This window comes from Anopheles gambiae, chromosome 3, assembly GCF_943734735.2.
Source record: "Anopheles gambiae chromosome 3, idAnoGambNW_F1_1, whole genome shotgun sequence".
Taxonomy (NCBI): domain Eukaryota; kingdom Metazoa; phylum Arthropoda; class Insecta; order Diptera; family Culicidae; genus Anopheles; species Anopheles gambiae.
This window is the reverse complement of record NC_064602.1, coordinates 3,098,139-3,116,678: the sequence shown is the minus strand read 5'-3', so window position 1 is coordinate 3,116,678 and position 18,540 is coordinate 3,098,139. Positions and strand designations below refer to the sequence as shown.

The 18,540-nt window shown below is 48.7% G+C and overlaps 2 protein-coding genes across 2 annotated transcripts; one reads left to right on the top strand and one right to left on the bottom strand.

The window, feature by feature from the left end:
- Positions 1-43: 43 nt before the first annotated feature.
- LOC1278023 (uncharacterized) lies at positions 44-2,943 on the bottom strand. Its single transcript, XM_061656485.1, has 6 exons — positions 2,278-2,943; positions 1,883-2,091; positions 1,664-1,799; positions 1,298-1,563; positions 1,077-1,212; positions 44-1,013 (listed from the first exon to the last, which is right to left on the bottom strand). Exons 1-6 carry the CDS (start codon positions 2,411-2,413, stop codon positions 895-897), a joined length of 1,002 nt encoding a protein of 333 aa, XP_061512469.1. The 5' UTR covers positions 2,414-2,943; the 3' UTR covers positions 44-894.
- Positions 2,944-12,091: 9,148 nt separating this feature from the next.
- On the top strand, positions 12,092-15,959 carry LOC1278024 (uncharacterized). Its single transcript, XM_061658050.1, has 6 exons — positions 12,092-12,948; positions 13,185-13,393; positions 13,526-13,661; positions 13,753-14,015; positions 14,097-14,229; positions 14,457-15,959. Exons 1-6 carry the CDS (start codon positions 12,837-12,839, stop codon positions 14,573-14,575), a joined length of 972 nt encoding a protein of 323 aa, XP_061514034.1. The 5' UTR covers positions 12,092-12,836; the 3' UTR covers positions 14,576-15,959.
- Positions 15,960-18,540: the final 2,581 nt, after the last annotated feature.

The following is an 18,540-nucleotide window of genomic DNA, read 5'->3' as shown; positions in this document are numbered from 1 at the left end:
TCTCTTTTACAGATGGAAGTTTTATCGATGCATTCTCAAAATATAGCTTTTCTACGTAAAAATAGTTTTTATTTTACAAAACAGACAATATAATACATTCAAATTTAGCAAAACCTTTTCCAAGAAAGGTGTTTTGCATTACATTTTTTACCCTGCAACTGGGCAGTACAATGGTACAATCTGGATAGGAAATGATCTTTGTTTGGATTTTGCGTTGTTTATTGTAACAGTAATTTAATGATAGTATTGTGATATATCAGTAGAAAGTTCATCTTTCACTGGTGCTGTTGCAGAAATGTGACAAAGTAAAAGGTTTTGCTCTATATTATCATTACTCTTTGTTACGCGTTTCTTACATTCAACTGATTTTCATAAATACATTTGGCATTCCGATCGTGAAACGATTCCGGTAGCATTCTTCTAGACATTCTTACCTCCGACAAGTCTTTGCGGTACGATACAACCTGAATATACACCTCACCTTTGAGCTTGTGTGACACAAGTTTTTCATAATATTTTCGTTTTCCTCTCTCGACCCATTAACACGGGGGTGTAATGGAATAGTTTTCACTTTAAAGCTGAAGAAGCACATGCAGTAGATGTTTGTGTGTGTGCTGCTGCTTATGTACAATATGATGGACCAAGATATTGGGAGAGTGTTGGCAGAGTTTCTCGCTATGCAAGACAGTGGATTTTAAATGTAAATTTTACTCATAAGAACGATAATACCCACCATCCTGGGATTCTGTAAGGAACTGCTTTGAACTGCTTCTTGCGTTTCAGCGACTGTCTGCAAATTCATTGTGCCATTGTGAGTACAGAACGCAGAATGAATTGTTCCTGCAGCTGAAGCAATTAACCGTTTGGTTTGATTTGGGTGGTATGTAAGTACAGTTACCGTGCAATGAAGCAGATTTGGACTGTGTTAAGCAGAGTGAACCAAACGCTCAGCATGACGATGGTCGCCAGAGAGCTTTGTGCAGGGACTTGATGCGAGGAAACTCCGTTGTTTGCTAAAAACAGAGAAAAGCGGATTGATAAGACAGGAAGATCATGGGGCGATCATTAGCTATTACCTTGTACTCTATCCGCCCGGCTAGCTGTAGAGAGGCCGGATTTGCGCGACTCAAGAATGGGAGCCTTTTGGGGTCTGTCGCTTTCCATGCTTTCCTCATTGCTTTTCCAGTAGACGGTTGATATGGTAGCGAGGCACTGAACGAGACGCGAGAGCGAGTAATGAGCATGGCTGAGTTTGAACAGTTAAATACCTTTTACTTTGTCCAAGCAGAACACGCACCTTTAGCTTCAGGTCCCCTCGGCGGAAATGTTTGGGCTTGATACGAAATTCCAACCCCAATATTGAAGTCTCTAGATGATCCGGTGCGAGAGAAACTATTGTTGGATAGTGTTGAACGTACGCCGGATCGGCCAGTTCACTGTTGATGTACCACGCCAGTTGGACAGCTGGTTTGGATCGTGCCGAAGTGCAATTGACCCGCACATGATCACCGATCTGATAGCGAGGCCTTCCCCCGGATATGAAGGGATCCGACTCTGGTAGCACTGTGGACATACACACACACACACACATCAGCCCATTAACGATGATCACTGAGATAGTAACAAGATGCTAAAGGGAAGGGTAGTAGAATGCCTTACTCACCGACCACCATCATTTCGCCGTTCTCGGCGACGGTTTGAAAGGAAGGCGCTTCCGCCGATGCTTCGCACCGATATTTACCACTAGAGAACAAGTTGATGGACTCCAGCATCACGTGACTGTTGGTAGAGTTTTGCACCTGTGCCGCCGCGCAAAAAAGGCGAATAAAAGGCAATTAAGTGGAATGCTGGGGGGAGGGTGGAAAGTTTAGGAAACACGTACATTCACCGTAATACCTTCCACTGGGAAGGTCTGTTGCGGAGGATCGTCCCGTGGCACGTAGCGATAAAACTCTCGCCCATCCTTGTACCACTTAACGGAGTACAGGGCTTCACCTTCCATATCATAGTGGCACTCGAGCATGACGTCCTGACCTCGGATTGCGTGTTTGGGAACTCGCACTTCGGTCAGCTTAATGGCCAGCGCATAGTCTGCAACGTGGTAGCGTGTTAGAAATAAACGTTATAAAAGAAGTTGAATTCTATACAACGCGATTTGATATTGAACTTTCGTAGAAAATCGCAGTTTTGGAGCGTGGGAACAAGCACCAGTTAGACGTTGACGACAAAATCAACACATTAGCTAACACCAGATCTGTCTGCTGTAGTCTCTCTCACCTTCAATGATCGACAGTAGAAAAATGATCCATAAAATCAACACTCCATGCTTTTTGCAACTGGCAGTAGTAGCGTGCATCACGATTGGGAAAGCAAACCAGTCAGCGATCGACACCGGCAATTGTTGTTCATACATAATAACGCCACACTACTTGTATATATCTCGGTAAAAATGTCGAGGATCGTTTAATCATTGGTCATCATCTTCAACATCATCATCACATAATCCTTCGGAAAATCACTCGTTGCCTTCGAGTACGATTCGGGCGATCCATCGCGAGTTTACGGAGGTCACAGTAGGCGTTGTTAACTCACTCGGGATCGGAGTTCAGTTTGACATTTCCACGCTAGCACACTTTCGTTAGCTTGTTTGTTACAAATCCTTTACACAATATTGCACTTGTCCGTTTTAAATACCACTTTACGCGCTTGCTTTCAGAATCCTGTGTCGAATCGAACTTTTTTAGGTGAATCGAACCCGGTAATTAGAACCGAAACGCGAAACTGTCTTCCACCAACGCGAATACGGGAAGCCACATCCAATGTCCCCGAGACACGGGCGACCACAGGCAAAGTCAGAGCAATTGTGATGAAGTTGAACGGTACCGCACGCAACCCGCAGCTCCTCGGCATTCGGGTGGCCGATGTGGCCGACTTCGGGCCCCTTCTGTGGAAAGTGAGCATAATTCTCGCTCTCACGCGCGCGCTCGCGATTTGGTTCTACGGCCGCGTCATAAACTCCCACACACATACTCGCGATGCGTGTCAGCTGGAGCGAATGCGACCCAATGCGAAAGGGCGCAAGAACGAAACGGTAGAAGGCAGTCGCGTTTTTTGTCCCTCTCCGAGAGGAACCGAAGCGTAACAAAAGCACGCTCTAGAGCCCTTTGCCCCTTTAGCCGATTACGGACTGCATCGTGTGTGTGTGTGTTTGTGTGTGAGGAGGGTTGCTTCGATGTGCGGGAAGAGTCCTTAGCATACAGCAGGGACCCCGGGACGTGATGTTGTGATGTTGTTCTAGCCTTCTTCTGGTCAAGGTCCAAGTACTGGTCACTCGAAACGCGCCACATGGGTAGTGGGGATGAGTATTTACGATACGATTTTAGGTTCATTTTTTGGCGTACTAAATTATGTATCTTTGTCACCACACACACACACGATGGGGCTCACAAATGAGTGTGGTGGAGCATGCGTCACACAGGGTTTTTTTGGTATGGCTTCCAATAGTGGCCACCACTGCCGGTGGGGACTGCAGTCAGCGACAGTGTGTGCAACCGGTTCAAACGGTTTGTTTGGCGGGTTGTCACACTCCTTTTGCGCGCGACTGATGGGTGTTTGGGCACGCATTATGACGCTGGTGGCCCCAGAATTGGTAAGAAATAATTCATTTTTCTCTGTGCCGCTGCGGCCTTCTCGGGTGCGTCTGGTCGAACGCAAGAAAAAGGTCCATTTTTGGTACGGCTTGGCGGGGGTGGATGGTGGTTCAGGGAGCCCTCCCTCCACGCGTATGGAACCGAGCCGCGAGCAGCGCAAATAATCGATTAGACACGCATTATGCGATCATGCGAGCGGTTGGCTGGTGGTTCCGTACATATTGATGACTCAAAAGGCTGGAAAGAAGGGAAGCGTTCTATTTTTGAGAGCATCAGGCAACATGATGTCACGGAAGGTTCGTGTTTCAGGGACACATTTTGACTTGAATGTCGCCGAAACCAATTCCGAATGGATTGGGTTAGTTAGCTCGTATATGCTCTATCGCTTGGGTTAACACACACGCTGATCGATTGGTTTTCAAAATTTCGTTCAATTGGCTCGATGAAGCTCGTGTTCGTACTTGGACAGCTGGAATTGGCTTAATCCGAGTAGATTACCATGTGGACAGCGGTCGCTATAAAGCGTCAGCAGAGCTAAAAATCAATGTTTCAATGCGTTTGGCAACAAACTATTGAAGAGCTACATATACATTAGCCGGTGGGTTGGGAGTTTGGGAAGAAAAATCCCATAATCGTTAAACTAACTGAACCACGCAAGGGGCACCACAGGGGTAAAGAGGATTTGAGCGTGCTTGAGCGCATAGGGAGAGGGGGGGGGGAGTGTTGTTGCAATTAATTATTCACGTCTAAATGTTCAAAGCTGCCGATTCGCAATCCGTTATGTTTATTGCCCGGTTGCCCGGCTGCGTGTGTGTGGCGCGTTTCCCGTTCCGTCCCGTGGGGGGAGAGAGTGGTACCACACATGTCTGCACGAACATTTTCAGCTTGTCAAGAAAAGCAATGCAAACAATGGCGCGAGCGTCGTGTAAACAGGGATATTTTCAATTAGCCACAGTTACTCGCTCACGGTACGGGGTTGGTGATGGTGGAGTGGGGCTGGAACGTTATGCTTATGAGCCCCGTCTGGGGCCTGGGGTTTCTTTGTGCAGCAACACAACAGCGCAACAACATGTTATTTATGGCCAATTCCTAACTACAGCGATTTACGGGACCGATCGGTAAATCTCAATAATCTCGAGGATGAGGCGCGCTCTTAATAAATGCCTCTTGAAGCACACACACACAAAACACGGGTAACGACTTAGACCTTGGAGAAGTTTCGGTGCAGATCGTCAGCGAGCTGATTGCCATACGATTTGGATGTGCTCGTTTTGCACGCCAACCTGGTGGAAGCCCTTCAGCATCAACCGGAGTAAGGAGTGGGAGAGTAATCGCAAGTACCATGCCTGCCTCTGGCAAGTATACAAAGCGCGTGCCAAGGAGTGGAAAACAAAACGAGAAGTTTTTAAATTGGGTCCTTAAAACCCCTCACACACACAAGTAGGCGGGATTTTCCCAATGTCGTGGAGCGTGGCGTAGGCAGGTAGCAACAGCAGCAGCAGTTGGTAGGAAGTAGTATTTGTCAAGCATTTGTGTGACCGATTCGTTACCTCCGGGCCATCATCGTGGCCTGGGAAGATTGGCGATTTGCACTGGACTTGCCCCGCGTATTGCGGAATCGCGGAACATGCTTCTACAACCAAATAGTGCACACACTATGTGCGTTGTCATGGCGTACCAGGAAACAGGCCCGGCAATGTGAACGCACAGACCAAACAACACCAATTAATCACTGATGCGTCTTGGTGCGTTGTTAGTAGGCTGGGGTTGGTGGCGATGTGGTGCCACCGAGACGCGGCATCAATTTGTTGCAGCGGGCGCTACCAACAATTGAAACTGTTTGTTGCACACAGTGAGAGTGGTGTATAGTGTTTCATTTTCTTTTCGAACAATTCGTTAAGCATGAGCATTTTTTTGTGTACAATCCTTTGCCTTCTTGCTTCTTTCTTCGTGCTTGGTGCCGCTGCTGTCTGTGCACTGTGGGGACGGCTTTTGGAGTGCTGCGTTTTCAATTTAACCCGAACCGATCTGTGTTTGCAGAGTGTTTCTGATGCTTGAGAACGCCCGAAAAAAATGACATCTGCGGCCCATTGCACGATGAGCACGGGGCGTGAGCGTTGGTTTGGTGGGAGTAAGAAGTACCATCATTTTGTCACTTGTTTGTTCCCATGAAGTGTGGGTGCCCGCCCGGAAGCCCATCTACGGCAGCGGGGTTGGATGTATCCGTTGGCTTCTTAAAAAAACCCCGTAGGAAACAAATTACTTCAAACAAGATCACCACTCTGTGTGTGTCGCCTTCACCCGCTCTGTGACTCCGCTTCGTACGCAGCAATAATCGATGATGATTGAGCCGTGCCCAGTAAGATCATCTTTCCGGGCTTTGGAGTGCAGCAGAGTGCAAGTCAGTAACAACGTGCTTCCATTGGAGTGCCATGCGATTTACGCGCCATACTTGATGGTCAAAGAGGCAGATTTAGTGCGTCGAGTCGTGTTCGTCTTTTTGAGAAAATGCATGCATCCACTCGTGAGATGACTAACAGAAGGGTAGTACAAATTTATAAAAAACAACAACACGCCACACACACACACACACTTTAGAGACCTGCAAAAGGGTAGCTGCGGACGCAAATGGAACAGCGTCAGTGAAATGCATTAGCGTTATAGCGTGAATGATCGAGTTTAATGGTTTCGCTCTCGCGCGCTCATCCATGTTAAGTACTTTTCAGCACTTTGGAAGGATGCGCATTGAATCGGTCTGTCCTTTCCCCGGGCTGGGTAGCATGATGGTCCCACGCCCGACGACAATGTGTCGTTCGTAGCTGCTTATCGCTTAAGTGTGATGCGTAATAAAAAAAAGTATGTATGTGCAGTAGGCGACGCACGCATACACGCTATCGGTGGCATGATCGGTGATCAATGTATCAACACGTGTTGCTTTCGCGAATGGAAAGAGGGAGAGAAAGAAAGAAATAGGGAGAGAAAAGAGCGACTAAAAGTGTCGCGATCGAAAATAAAATGCCAAAATTCAAACGGTTTTATCGGATCACATCGGAAGGCGAGAGTGTCGCGAATGTTGATAGACCGCGCTCTCTAATTGAAACCATATGGCGATTTGGTGGTGGGTGATGGTGGTTCCGTTCGCTGGAGAGGGTCACAATGAAGGGGGTCGATATGACACACCGAACAAAAAAAAAAAAAACGACACATGACGCGCATTTAGTGTTAAATTTCATGGCCGGCAAAGGGCGATCCGCTCACTGCTGTGAGTGACGGTTTTGTAAGACGGGGGTTTTATTCTTTTGTCGGGGTGGTACAACAATTTTGGTGTTGGTTTTGGAAGCATCCATAGCACTTCATATGCAGCATCGATTCGGTGTGTAAGAGAGGAGAGGTTCGAATCGAGGTGAAGATCGAGAGGAAGACTGCGTACATTCGGTAGCGTTGTTGCCATCATGTGTGTAGAAGTGTACCACGGAAATGGGAGTGATGCTAAGCATTTCTAAGCACCAGTTCGTTGTTTTTTCTTCTGTTTTTCACTGGCTTTTGTGGTTTGAATGGGTGGAAGAGGACGTCATTAATCACAGCAGGGGTGCGTTCGACCGTCCGTGCGTGCGTGCGTGATTTACGGCGTTCGAAGTAGAGTCGTGCAGTGGGCGCGGGCGCTCGCTCGCGCCATACAGAACATACAAATATGCTTTACGTAAACAGAGGGCAAAAACAAGAAGCAAAACACTAAACAATTTTCCAAACCAACGTTCTGTATGACGTGCGCTCGGGAAGGAGGGGAGTGTGATGCATTCGCATTACGGGGCGAGGCTTCCCCGAGTTCCGGGCATTCCCAATAACCTGGTTATTGACTGTTTATCTTGCGTGTGCCGATGTCCGATCAAATGCACGTTACAATTGGCGTTACGGGCTGCGTTCTGTGTTTATTTCACGCTCGTTTGAAATAAAATCGATCCCTCCTGTGGCAGGCCCTTTCACCCAAAAATCCAAAACATTGGGATAGGGATCCTTCGGACGCTTCTCACAAAATTACAAATACAACGTGTCTATTAAATGGCTTCCTTGTGCTTCTTCTTCTTCGTCTTCGTCTGCCTTTTGTGCCTACGTTTTGTTAAATGTAGGCTAACAGCGCTCTCAAGAGTGGGTAGGGCCAGGGGGGTTTTCGATTGAATATGTTACTCTTACTCCCGTTCCGGGAAGTTCGTTCCGGCGAGAAACCTAATCGCCACCCCCTGCAACCCCGCATGTCCGCATGTGTGCTGTCCGAAGCCGAGACAGTGACACGCAGGCAGTGAAGGCCACTCAGCGGGGGAGGGTGAAAAGTGCAAGTCAATTCCCTGTTTTTTTCTGCAGGCTGACTGGCTGACTGACTGGTTGGCTTGCAATTGGGTTACCGTAGCGTTTTATGGTAAACTGTCGACACCCCCTCCCCTCCTGGCAGGATATGTGTATTCCATATCTCGAGCATGAGTCATTATGGGTATTTGGGAAACACAGCGTGGGTCCGTTTAAGGGGTGCGTTGCACGGGTCGCATTACTCACCGTGGCGGGACCACGGGCGCACATTGGTGAAGGTGAGAACACAGCTGTCATTAGGCAGGAATACAAATAATGCATCACCGTATTTGAGGGAGGATAAGAATGGACAAATAAAGGCAGGTTTAAACACCCTTCAAGCGCAGGAAAAAATCATCTAATGGTCAGCCGGACCGGATGGTGATGGACTGGTCACAAACGGGGCTGCACAAAGGGCACAAAGGGCGATTTAGCATGCAGCAGTTGACTCAGAATGCACCAAGGCTTGAAATTAGCAACACACGGACGTGTAAGTTTGCGATGAATCATGGGCAAATAAATAATTTATGCATTTTATTGCAGGTTATTTCTTACAAGCCGCAAAGGGAAAAAGGACACGCCAAATTCAACCAAAAGACAACAACAGAAAGGCTCCGCGGCGTTTCCTTCCGCGTTACAGAAGGAACCTTGCCTCACACTACAGATTGCATTAGACAGGGCAGGGTGTGCTCTTCTGGCCCGGGAATCCATGGCCAAAGTGGATGCTGAAGGTTGAACGAACGAACGAACGCCAGCGAACGCCTCTGTGTTGGGGAAAAAGCTCATGTGCACATGTTTACCGCAAAAAAAAAACTGGAAAGGGACACTTCAGATGGGACAAAAGCGTACCGAACCGAAGTGTCCCTCTTTTGTCTCCAGTCACGTACAGCAGCAATGCACTAACTAGGTGAAAAAGAGTTGTCTCCATCAGAATTACGTGATGTGATGATGATGGTGCTGCTGCTGCTGCTGCTGCTGCCTCCTTGTCGCTCATTGTTTCATTACACGGCAGACGTATACGGTGTCGCTTGACGGTGTCTCCACGGCACTTCCCCACAGTCGCCCAGCCCGGGTCCAACTGTTTGTTTTGCGGCGAAGATTTGAAAAGTGTGCAGCAAAGTAAACCCTCACAGCCCCCGCGCGCATGATTTGATTGCGCACAGGTTTATCAACGGGTCTCGCAAACACCACGACCAACCAGAGGTCCCAGAGGCTTTATATACTTCTTTTGGACCACAACCATAACAACAGCAGCAAAAGAAAGGGTCATAATTTCCTTCAAAAAAACACCATTTGCACGCGATCGTCACGTATATTTTGTGTGTGTTAAATTAGACTGATCCTTGCGAAATGATTATGCATTGCAACAACCACATACAAATCTTGCGCTTTTGGACAAACAAACTGTGCACAAACGAATGATGATAGACCCCTCCATTCATCGGGACACTTCTTAGGGTTTGGTGAGGAACGGGCGTTTAGAAGATGCCACTTTTGGAAGTGGCTAATTGGCATCAATTTATTCTTTGGCCAGTGCTTAATTGTTTAATTGTACTGGAAACAGGCAGAATGTCGCTGTTTTCGCTTGTGAGTGGTTGCTGTTGCTGCTGTTTCTGTGTTGCAAAACTTAAATAGATGATTATGGAGCGGGAAGCAGTTCTTGGTATTTGTGTGTGTATGTGTGTGTGTGTTCTAATCAGCCCCATCATCCCCCACAGGAAGGTTGACACAGGCCAGAAATGTTGGGAAACCGTAGCTTGAACACTTGAACTGATAAAATTACATCAAATTAAAATTAAAGTAACGCCAAAACATTCCACTGATTCCAACACACACTCACGGTCAAGTCATTTTTGTGCTGGAGAGGTATTAAACTCTTTTGACTGCAAAAGTTGGCACTTTACTCTTCCATTCGTGCGTGCCACTGCGGGCTAATGGAGAAATAATGGATTAATCAGTGACCCGTAGTGGACCCCGATCCGTTCTCGATCCGATTCCGATTCCGATCTGGGCCGAGAACCGCACTTTAAGCTTCACACATGCACACACACACACCCCCCATTTTTATGCGGCATGGAATGCATTATTATGGCAGGGCAAATTTTGCGAGCAGCGGCGTTACACGCGCGTTCTCATAAATCACTCCCGCCCTTTTTCGCCCGATCGGGGGCCTTTGAAAACCGCTGCGCTGTGTCCTGTATATGCTACACTTTTAACAGCATTTTATCGACTGCCGAGTGAGTGAGTGAGGGATGCCTGTGTGTGTGTGTGTGTGTTTTTACAAAATAAAGAAACGCGAAAAAAGCTCTTCACCATTTGCGTGATACCCGGGGTTTTATGCGTATACGTGTGCGGGGCGCGTTCGATAGAAGAAAGCGCGTTTGTAGAGGCAATATATTTAATCCTTCGTTGAACTGGAAAAATCGATTCCGATGCACTTGCATTTTTTATACCACTTTTCGATACCACCCACCCATCACCCACCACCCACTACCACCATTCGATAGAGCGTTGGGGTGCGCGCTGCAGCGCGCAAGAGTTGCAATTGCAATAAAAAGAGGAGCAAAACCGATCCGTCGACGAAAAACGATTCCATGCGGTTTTATATGCGGTGCTGGAGTAGTGTCCGTTGAGCAGACGATTTGGCCACCGGGTCGGATGATTACAGTGCAGCACACACACAGGCACACATACACATTGGATCATATTTGTGGGAATGTGGATAGATGCCAGAGAGAGAGATGGAGCGAAAAAACAGCATTAGTTTTACACTGTTACCTTTCGTAGTGTGGTGTACTGGCTCTGTTGGGTGAACGAAAGATAAACTGAGCGCAATTTTGGGGAATAAGATCATAAATTTGAGTTTTAAAGCCAATCAAGTGTACGTTACGGTTCGCTGTTTTGTGTTCTTATTTTGTGTGTGTGTGTGACACGAAGAAGAACCCACGGGTAACCAGAAGGTACGCCCAGAGGGACCACAGCAAATGGGTAGAACCACCACCAACACGAACTAGACAGTTAATTTACCAAAAAACCGGGCGTCCGATCACCACACCCACCACCAGCACCAAGACGGGATTCGGGGTTCGGCACGATGTCTTAATTTACGCCCTATGTGCCTTGCCTTTTTTCCAGCCTCTCGCCAAGCGGAACCATCAATGCAATTGGAAGGGCAAACAGAAGACTCGTAAATGTCACAAACTCTTTGATTGACTTCTTGAGAACATCCTCTCTTCGTGCGTGGCAAAAGGTAAGCAGAGAAGGGGAGTGGCACCGCCGGCAGAACAGAACAAACCCGTTGGCGCGCGATCGTTTAATTTATGACATGAACGGAACATTTTGATTGAATTTCTAACGCACGGCGGCGTTCAAAGCGCATCGCAATCGCGAGATGACCCTTTGCGCACGGCCACGGTTCATCTTTTCCACCTCCCCCTCTATTGTTTTACACAACAGTCCGTTGCAAATAATAATTCCGTTAATGGGTGGGAAGTTCGGTCGGTAGATAGTAGCTTCGAAGCCATCGGAAGGGCTAATTGATTGATAGAGCAGTTGATCGCATTGTCGTCGTCCGAAGTGAACGACACAGACACTCATGCACACGCATTGTCCACGCACGTCCTCCCACGTCGGAACTTCCCCGGGGTGGAGGTTTTGGGGTTGTTAGTTCCGGTCCCAACCGACAGAGTGTTTGGAGTTTTCCAGCTTCATTTTTCCACTACAAAAGAGCGCTTGCGCTTCCGAGGCGTGAATTACGCTCTTTCTCTCTCTCGGATATCGAATCTCGCCTGAAATGGGTTGTTCTTCTTGAAACAGGATTGAAAGCATAGTACGGCTGGGTTAACGATCTACTTAACACGACCATAGCAAATAGAACATTGTACTTACAAGCGGAGGGATTATTGATGGCACCACCAAATGCAACTGTGGTGGTTCAGTTTAAAGCCTATGCACGTTGCTCGTCCCTGTACTGAGCTGCACACGGCTCGGTAACATCGGGTGCAGAAACGAAATCGGAACTCTAAACGGGCCCGGCCGTCGGTTTCGGCCCGACCATAGCATGGAAACGACGCAGCACGAAGCGAAGCGGTTGCGTTGGGTTTCGCAGTCCATTAGTTACCACGCGTTCACAGGCAAAACGGCAGCAGCAGCCAGCAGCACAGTGTCGCGCTCGGTGGTGCGTACGGTTTTCCACACCCCATCCCACACCTGGCTTTTCCCGCAGCAAGCAATTGCGACTGGCTATTTTAGTGCGAAAATCGGTGGATATGTGGTGGACATACAGGACATACAGTAAAATTGCTCATTTTGTGAAACAGTTGTGGTCGTTGTGAGCCGAAAAAAGAAGGGAGTCGAGCAAAGAGGAGATCGATTAGCAGTGCGTGGGAGTACGAGTGCAGCTTTATATGTTACGCATCGAAACGTGTAGTGGCCGGTGAAAGCTTCTCGGGGAGGTGGGATGGTCGGGGACGTGAAGTGGATAGATGATGTTACTTTTTTCCTGCCACTGATCACTAACCGAACGAATGAGTGTGTTCTTCCGCGAAAAGTTTAGTGTGCACAGCAACGAGCTAGTAGGCTTTGAAGTGGTTGTCAATAATCGATTACGAGCGGCAGTGCGACAGTGCGACAGTGAAGCTAAGCGTCCTCGCCAAGTCCTGGCCTAAGTGGTTGGTGGCGTAGTGTGAAGCGAGAAGCGAACGAAACGGAACGAAAAAAGTAAACCAGTGAGAGAGAGAGGGAGTGAGTGGCAAAGGACGTAGGAAGAGTGAAGTGAAGTAGTAGTGATCAATTAAAAAATGATAGCATGGGCCCCTGCTGGAATGTGGATTGCTGCTGCCGCCGATGAAACGATATGAGCACGTATGCGTACACGGCCGGTTGTTGGGAATTACGCAAACAATGTACGAGATGTGGCGTTGGATAGTCGTCATACTGCAGCTCCTCTTGGCGGAAGGTGAGTCGATGAGAGTGGGACACACACCATTTAATGCTTCACATTCCTACATGTTAATTATCCTTTTTTGATGGTCATGGCTTACTCAGTCAAAACATGATCAATCAATCGAATCGGAACGGGAGGTAACGCTCCGGAAAGCCCTTGCAAGGCGGCGGATTCTCGCCCGTCGCTCGCGCCCGGTCAGGTCGTAAGCATTAATGTTGTAAATTTACGTTCCTTGTCCGTGCGGACAGAATTCGCTTCAGGTATTATGCTCACGGAGGTGCGGGTGCCCAAGCACACCATCAAGGGCCACTCGGTCCGGCTGGAGTGTCATTATGACATGGAAGGCGAAGCGCTCTACTCGGTGAAGTGGTACAAGGATGGGCGCGAATTTTATCGATATGTGCCAAGGGACGACCCGCCGGGGACGGTGTTTCCTCAGCCGGGCATCATAGTGGATGTGAGTAGTAAGCATTAGCAACCACGCTTCTTGTTCTCCTTCTTCGGTGGATTGTTTGGACTGGTAGTAAACGACCCTTGTTCTTGTTGCCTTGTTGCCCCCAATCCTTGCCCATCCTTCCTTCCTTCGCAGCTGCTGAACTCTACCAGCGAGCAGGTGGTGCTGGATCCGATCGATCTCTCCTCGAGCGGTAAATATCGATGCGAGGTGTCGGCCGAGGCGCCCTCCTTCCAGACGGTCTCGGATCACGGCGAAATGCTGGTAGTTGGTGAGTACAGCACGGAGCCCAGGACGCGCTGGAGCCGATTGTAATGATGTCTGTCTGTTTCTGTCACACCCACCCCCCAAATCGGCCCCAGTGCTGCCCGAGGAGGATCCGTACATTACGGGCGGGAAGCCACGCTACCAGATCGGCGATATCGTGCGGGTGAACTGCACATCTGGCCGGTCGAAACCGGCGGTTCATCTGGCGTGGCACATCAATGGGGAGCAGGCGGACGGGTCGCTCGTGAAGCGGTACGAGCCGGTCGTGTCCGGGCCGGACAAGCTGGAAACGTCCATACTGGGGCTGGAATTCCGTGTTAAGCCAAAACATTTCAAACGGGGCGATATGAAGCTCAAGGTACGCGGTCCCGGGGTGGGGAGGGTGGCGGGCAAGAAAAATGTCTAAAACATGCAAATTTCTCCTTGGCTTCTTCGACAGTGCCTCGCCACCATTTCGACCGTGTACTGGAAGAGCAACGAGGAGAGCGTCGAGGGGGAAAAGATTCAAAAAGCGCCCATGCTCGAGTCGCGCCGGGCCGTTTCGAGCGACACGCGAGCGGACCGAGTTCAAGGTAAGTACACGCGGTACAGCACCACCATCGGCGGTGCTGCGGTGCTGCGACTGCGGGCACGGTTCTTTATGGCGCAAATTTCGCGGCTGTCGCTTCCCCCGGCCGGGCCCTCTGTGTGCCATGTGCCAATGGCGCACGGCCTACACGGCCGAAACAGCAAAAGCCCCATTGACAGTCATCCCTTTTGTTTTGTATTTTTTCTTTTCGTGTCTGATTCCGTGTTTCAGCGGCGAGCGGCGATGCATTGGCGAATAAATATTCATCGGGCTTGAATTTTACATTGCGCTGGCTGCTCACGGTGTTGGCCGCCGGTCGTTTGCTCTGGCCATCGGCTGCGCTGCCCTAAATGCAACTTAATGCGAGCATGAATCGGGCGGGCCGGGCCGGGCCGGGCACAATCCAAACAAATCGCTCTCTTCAACTATAACAATTTTATTATCATTCACTGTAATACATTCCGTCCCGAGTACGGGTCCGACTCTTTTCGAACCCGCGACGTCTGCCCAATCGGTCGTATTGTCCGGCACCTGGCCGAAACGTGAACCGTACGTCCGTCGTGGTAGCAGCGCGCTTTCTAGCAACGGTCCTGGGAAGGCTGAGCGCCCGCTGCGGAACAGAAACAGAAATTGAACGCGACGCGGGGCGGTCGATTCATGTTACGGAAAAGATGAAGCATATCACGCCATTGTTCGGTGCGCCAAGCACAGGGTGCAAGCAATTGGCTGCGAACAAGGTAATCCACAACTTGTGTACCACGACGACGGCGACTGCAAACAAACTGCAGCGCGTGTGTGTACGGTGCACGAAGCTGGCTGCCTGCTGCTGGTCGACTCAACAATCATCATCTCAGCGAGTTCGCCACGCACGCTACAAGCAATGCCAGCCAGTAGGCCACGCGCAAGGAACGAACGAATCAAACGAACCGGCGAACGTACGAACCAGATGGGCAAACAAGTATCGGCCGCCGCGTGCTTTTTAACTATGGAAGTATAGCGTCGAACAAAACGACACGGATCATATCACTACGACACAATGAAGTAATATCTTGATGTGCTTTTTCACTGTTCACTCCCGAAAAATCGTACTAAAAATTTGACAAAAACAAAAACCCGCAAAGGAAAATAACATTTAAAAAACATATCACCAAAGTGAAGTATTTGAGGAACGTAATGCAAAAGCATAAGAAAGCAACCAAAAAAAAAAAACTAAAAAGAAAGCAAGCAACCGAACAAATTTTCACTCCAGTTTATTCGTGGATAAGTGTGTCGCAAAATCGATTCGATGATCCCTCTTTGTAAAAAGTTTGTAAATATTGTAAAAGACTCTCACCTGCGGCTGCGGTAGTAGGTCGGGTCGGTCGAAATGTGCCCAAATTGTTGCTACATTTTTTTTTTATTTGTTTTTAATTTCTCCCCCTACACAAAGTACGAAGATTTTAGATAATAATGTGAAACAAACCAAAAGAACAATTTGAATTTATATACACTTAACTATACACTTACACACACACACACACACACACACACACATACAAACACAAACACAGACACAGACAGCTAGCCAACACTACTCGACCGACGCACACCGAGTATAGTCGATTATTCTTCTAGACAATTGTTACTGATCCCATACGATGGGGAGAAGACCGTATGAACAACGATGCGTGTGCAAAGAACGAGGCCGTGACTGAAAGAATAAAGTACTTTTATCCATTATGGTAATAACAATTACACCGGACCGACGCGTTTGACTTCTTGTCGAAATTGTTCCGAAACGGCACCCGATCTGGAGATACATAATAAGGTAAGTAGGCTATGAAACCGCGCCCATAACGCATATACAGGGTTTGCCAGGAGTTCTCATAGCTATGGGACACTTTATTGACTTTTTCTTACACGAAATGAACTAAATGTAATGGGAATTGGACTCTACAGCACCCTTGTTGGAAAAGTCCAATAGGAATTTCTAAGGAGCCTGGCCAAAGAGTCCAATTTCCAACATATGAAGTCAAGGAAGTGTCCCACAACTATGAGAACCCCTTGGATAACCCTGTAATGCATCGTTGTCCTCGTCAGCGGGGCAACCAGTGCGTACTAGATCATTTTCTTCCGTAATTTCATTACTCTCGGCACTCCATCATCGGGCGAAAACGGAGGCGAAAAGCAACAAATCGGTGACCGGGAATCGCCATGAAAGTTAATATGCGGAGGTGCGGACAAAATGATTTTCCGGCTGCGCGAACCCTCCCAGTATCGCGTAACGCAGCCGCGTGTTAATAGTGTGTGTGTGTGTGTGTGTAACGTCAGCAAATTAATAAACGTCCAAGGTGATGTCTGCGTGTAATTGATGCCAAACTAATGGTGTGGCAGAATGAGCCGTTCTTTTGGTCGTTCTTTTCGTGTCCTCGCCCACTCCGCGTGTCCCCCGCCCGCTCCGCGAAACCCTGCAGCAGGGTGTCCAAGAATCCTTTTCAGGGTCCGGCTGGGAATTATCAATCAATTACTTTATTTGCCAAATAAATGTCAAATATCTTTCACATCGCTTTACCATCGGTACACTCCATCCCACCGGGGCATGGACCCTGGGTGACATTTGTTCTATTCTCACCGGGTGCACGTGCGGGTGGTGTCGTGCGTGCGTGCGCCAAACACGTCGTCCGGATGCTGTGGGAGAACACGAGGCTCGAGGGGTGGTCGAATGAGGGTGGCTCAGTAGTGGAGTACCGAGGTAAGGACAGGTTTCGTTCACTCTCCCATCACCAGAGACACACGAACAAATGTGTCCACACACACACACACACACACACACATACACAACCGCACACAGCAGCCGCTCCTCACGCACCGGGTGTGTTGGAATGTTGTCCGGCGGCGGTAGCAGCAGCAGCAGAAGTGTTGGCAGCATGACACGGGACTGGGCAAAAAGGACACAACAAAAATGAACAACACACAGAAAAAAAGGGCAGCAAATAATGTCATTTTATTTATGTGGTGACTTTGCGGCAAGCAGCAACAGCAGCAGCAGCAGCAGAAAGTCACACACTCGAAGGTGGGATAAATTTCGGTCCCCGTAGTTTGGCCGCCAAGGGGCACACAGGCACAGGCAGGCGTGCGCCAACCACCAACACCACCACCACCACCACCAACAGTGCTCTAGGCGTGTACGTCCTCTTGTGTCCCATTACCGGGTTTTGGTATGTTTGTGTGTGTGTGTTTGCGTACATACCGCCGTTGTTTCTTCATTGTGTGTGTGCGCCCTCCGATGGCAATATCCAAGATTTATGGTTTCTGTAATCATATCCGCAGAAGTGAAAGTACAAACGACCTGCTACGTGTCTGGTTTTCCGGATGTTTACGCCGCATTTGATGACGCTAGAATTCTTGGGCCGCAGGCAGGGGCTGTGCCCCTCCCCCCCCTCCCCCGCGGCGCGGAGGGAGGGTCGCACTGGAATAGCAAAAGTTGTGTCATTTTTCATGTAGTTAGCAGCACGCTTATACAGTTATTTTGCGTCGGGTAAAAAGGAAGCGGTGGGAAGAAATTTGATAAATGCTACAAAAGTGAAATGACCGATGGATTACAAAAGGATCGGAAAAGTGTTATTTGATTTACTGCACCCAATGTCTTGCACAATTTCGCACCAATGCATGGTGGCGTGGCGTGGAGAGACTCCGGGGAACCGTTTTGCTCCGTCGCAAGATGAAAGAACAACACAAACCCCTTCCCCAACGTCCTGCATGGTGAAGGCCTCGTTCAAAGAGTACTCTACCGTGCAAGTGACAAACTGTGTGTAGCTGCTGCGGAAGTGCTGTTGGAAAGAACAGGACAGCACAAGGGTCCAGCACCAGTTCCAGTTAATCGAGAGCCGCTCGGCGACGAAAAATGGCACTGTGAAATGGTTAAAGTTGGACGATTCTCGGCTAAAATGTGGAACCATTACAATAGAACGGAAACGGTCGGTGTCCGGGCAGTTCCGGGTTTATTCTTTCCGCCCTTTTCCCCGCCTTCGACGACAGATAACTTTCCTCGGTGTTATTAAAGTCATTACTCTGCACAGCGACGACACTCCATCCTTTGCTGCGCACACCGGACCTCCGTTGCACACACACACCGGTGCTGCTGGCCCAACGTTTTGGTTGTTTAGTTGCGCTCCTTTGTCCCCGGCTCGCAACCAGCAGGACAGAAGGCAAAGTTATAAAAAGTTTATATATTTTATTATTATATAATTCATCTGTTGAAAGCATTTTTATCACGTTTGTCCTTTCTCGCTGCCGTGGCTGTTGGGTGTGTGTGTGTGTGCTGTTGCTCTCGACG

Coding starts and splice junctions, on each gene's coding strand:
- LOC1278023 (XM_061656485.1), bottom strand. CDS start 2,413: ATGTATGAACAACAATTGCCGGTGTCGATCGCTGACTGGTTTGCTTTC. Junction 1,800..1,882: donor TGGAAGGTATTACGGTGAAT/GTACGTGTTTCC, acceptor GCGGCGGCACAG/GTGCAAAACTCTACCAACAG. Junction 1,564..1,663: donor CGGCGAAATGATGGTGGTCG/GTGAGTAAGGCA, acceptor GTATGTCCACAG/TGCTACCAGAGTCGGATCCC.
- LOC1278024 (XM_061658050.1), top strand. CDS start 12,837: ATGAAACGATATGAGCACGTATGCGTACACGGCCGGTTGTTGGGAATT. Junction 12,949..13,184: donor GCAGCTCCTCTTGGCGGAAG/GTGAGTCGATGA, acceptor CCGTGCGGACAG/AATTCGCTTCAGGTATTATG. Junction 13,662..13,752: donor CGGCGAAATGCTGGTAGTTG/GTGAGTACAGCA, acceptor AATCGGCCCCAG/TGCTGCCCGAGGAGGATCCG.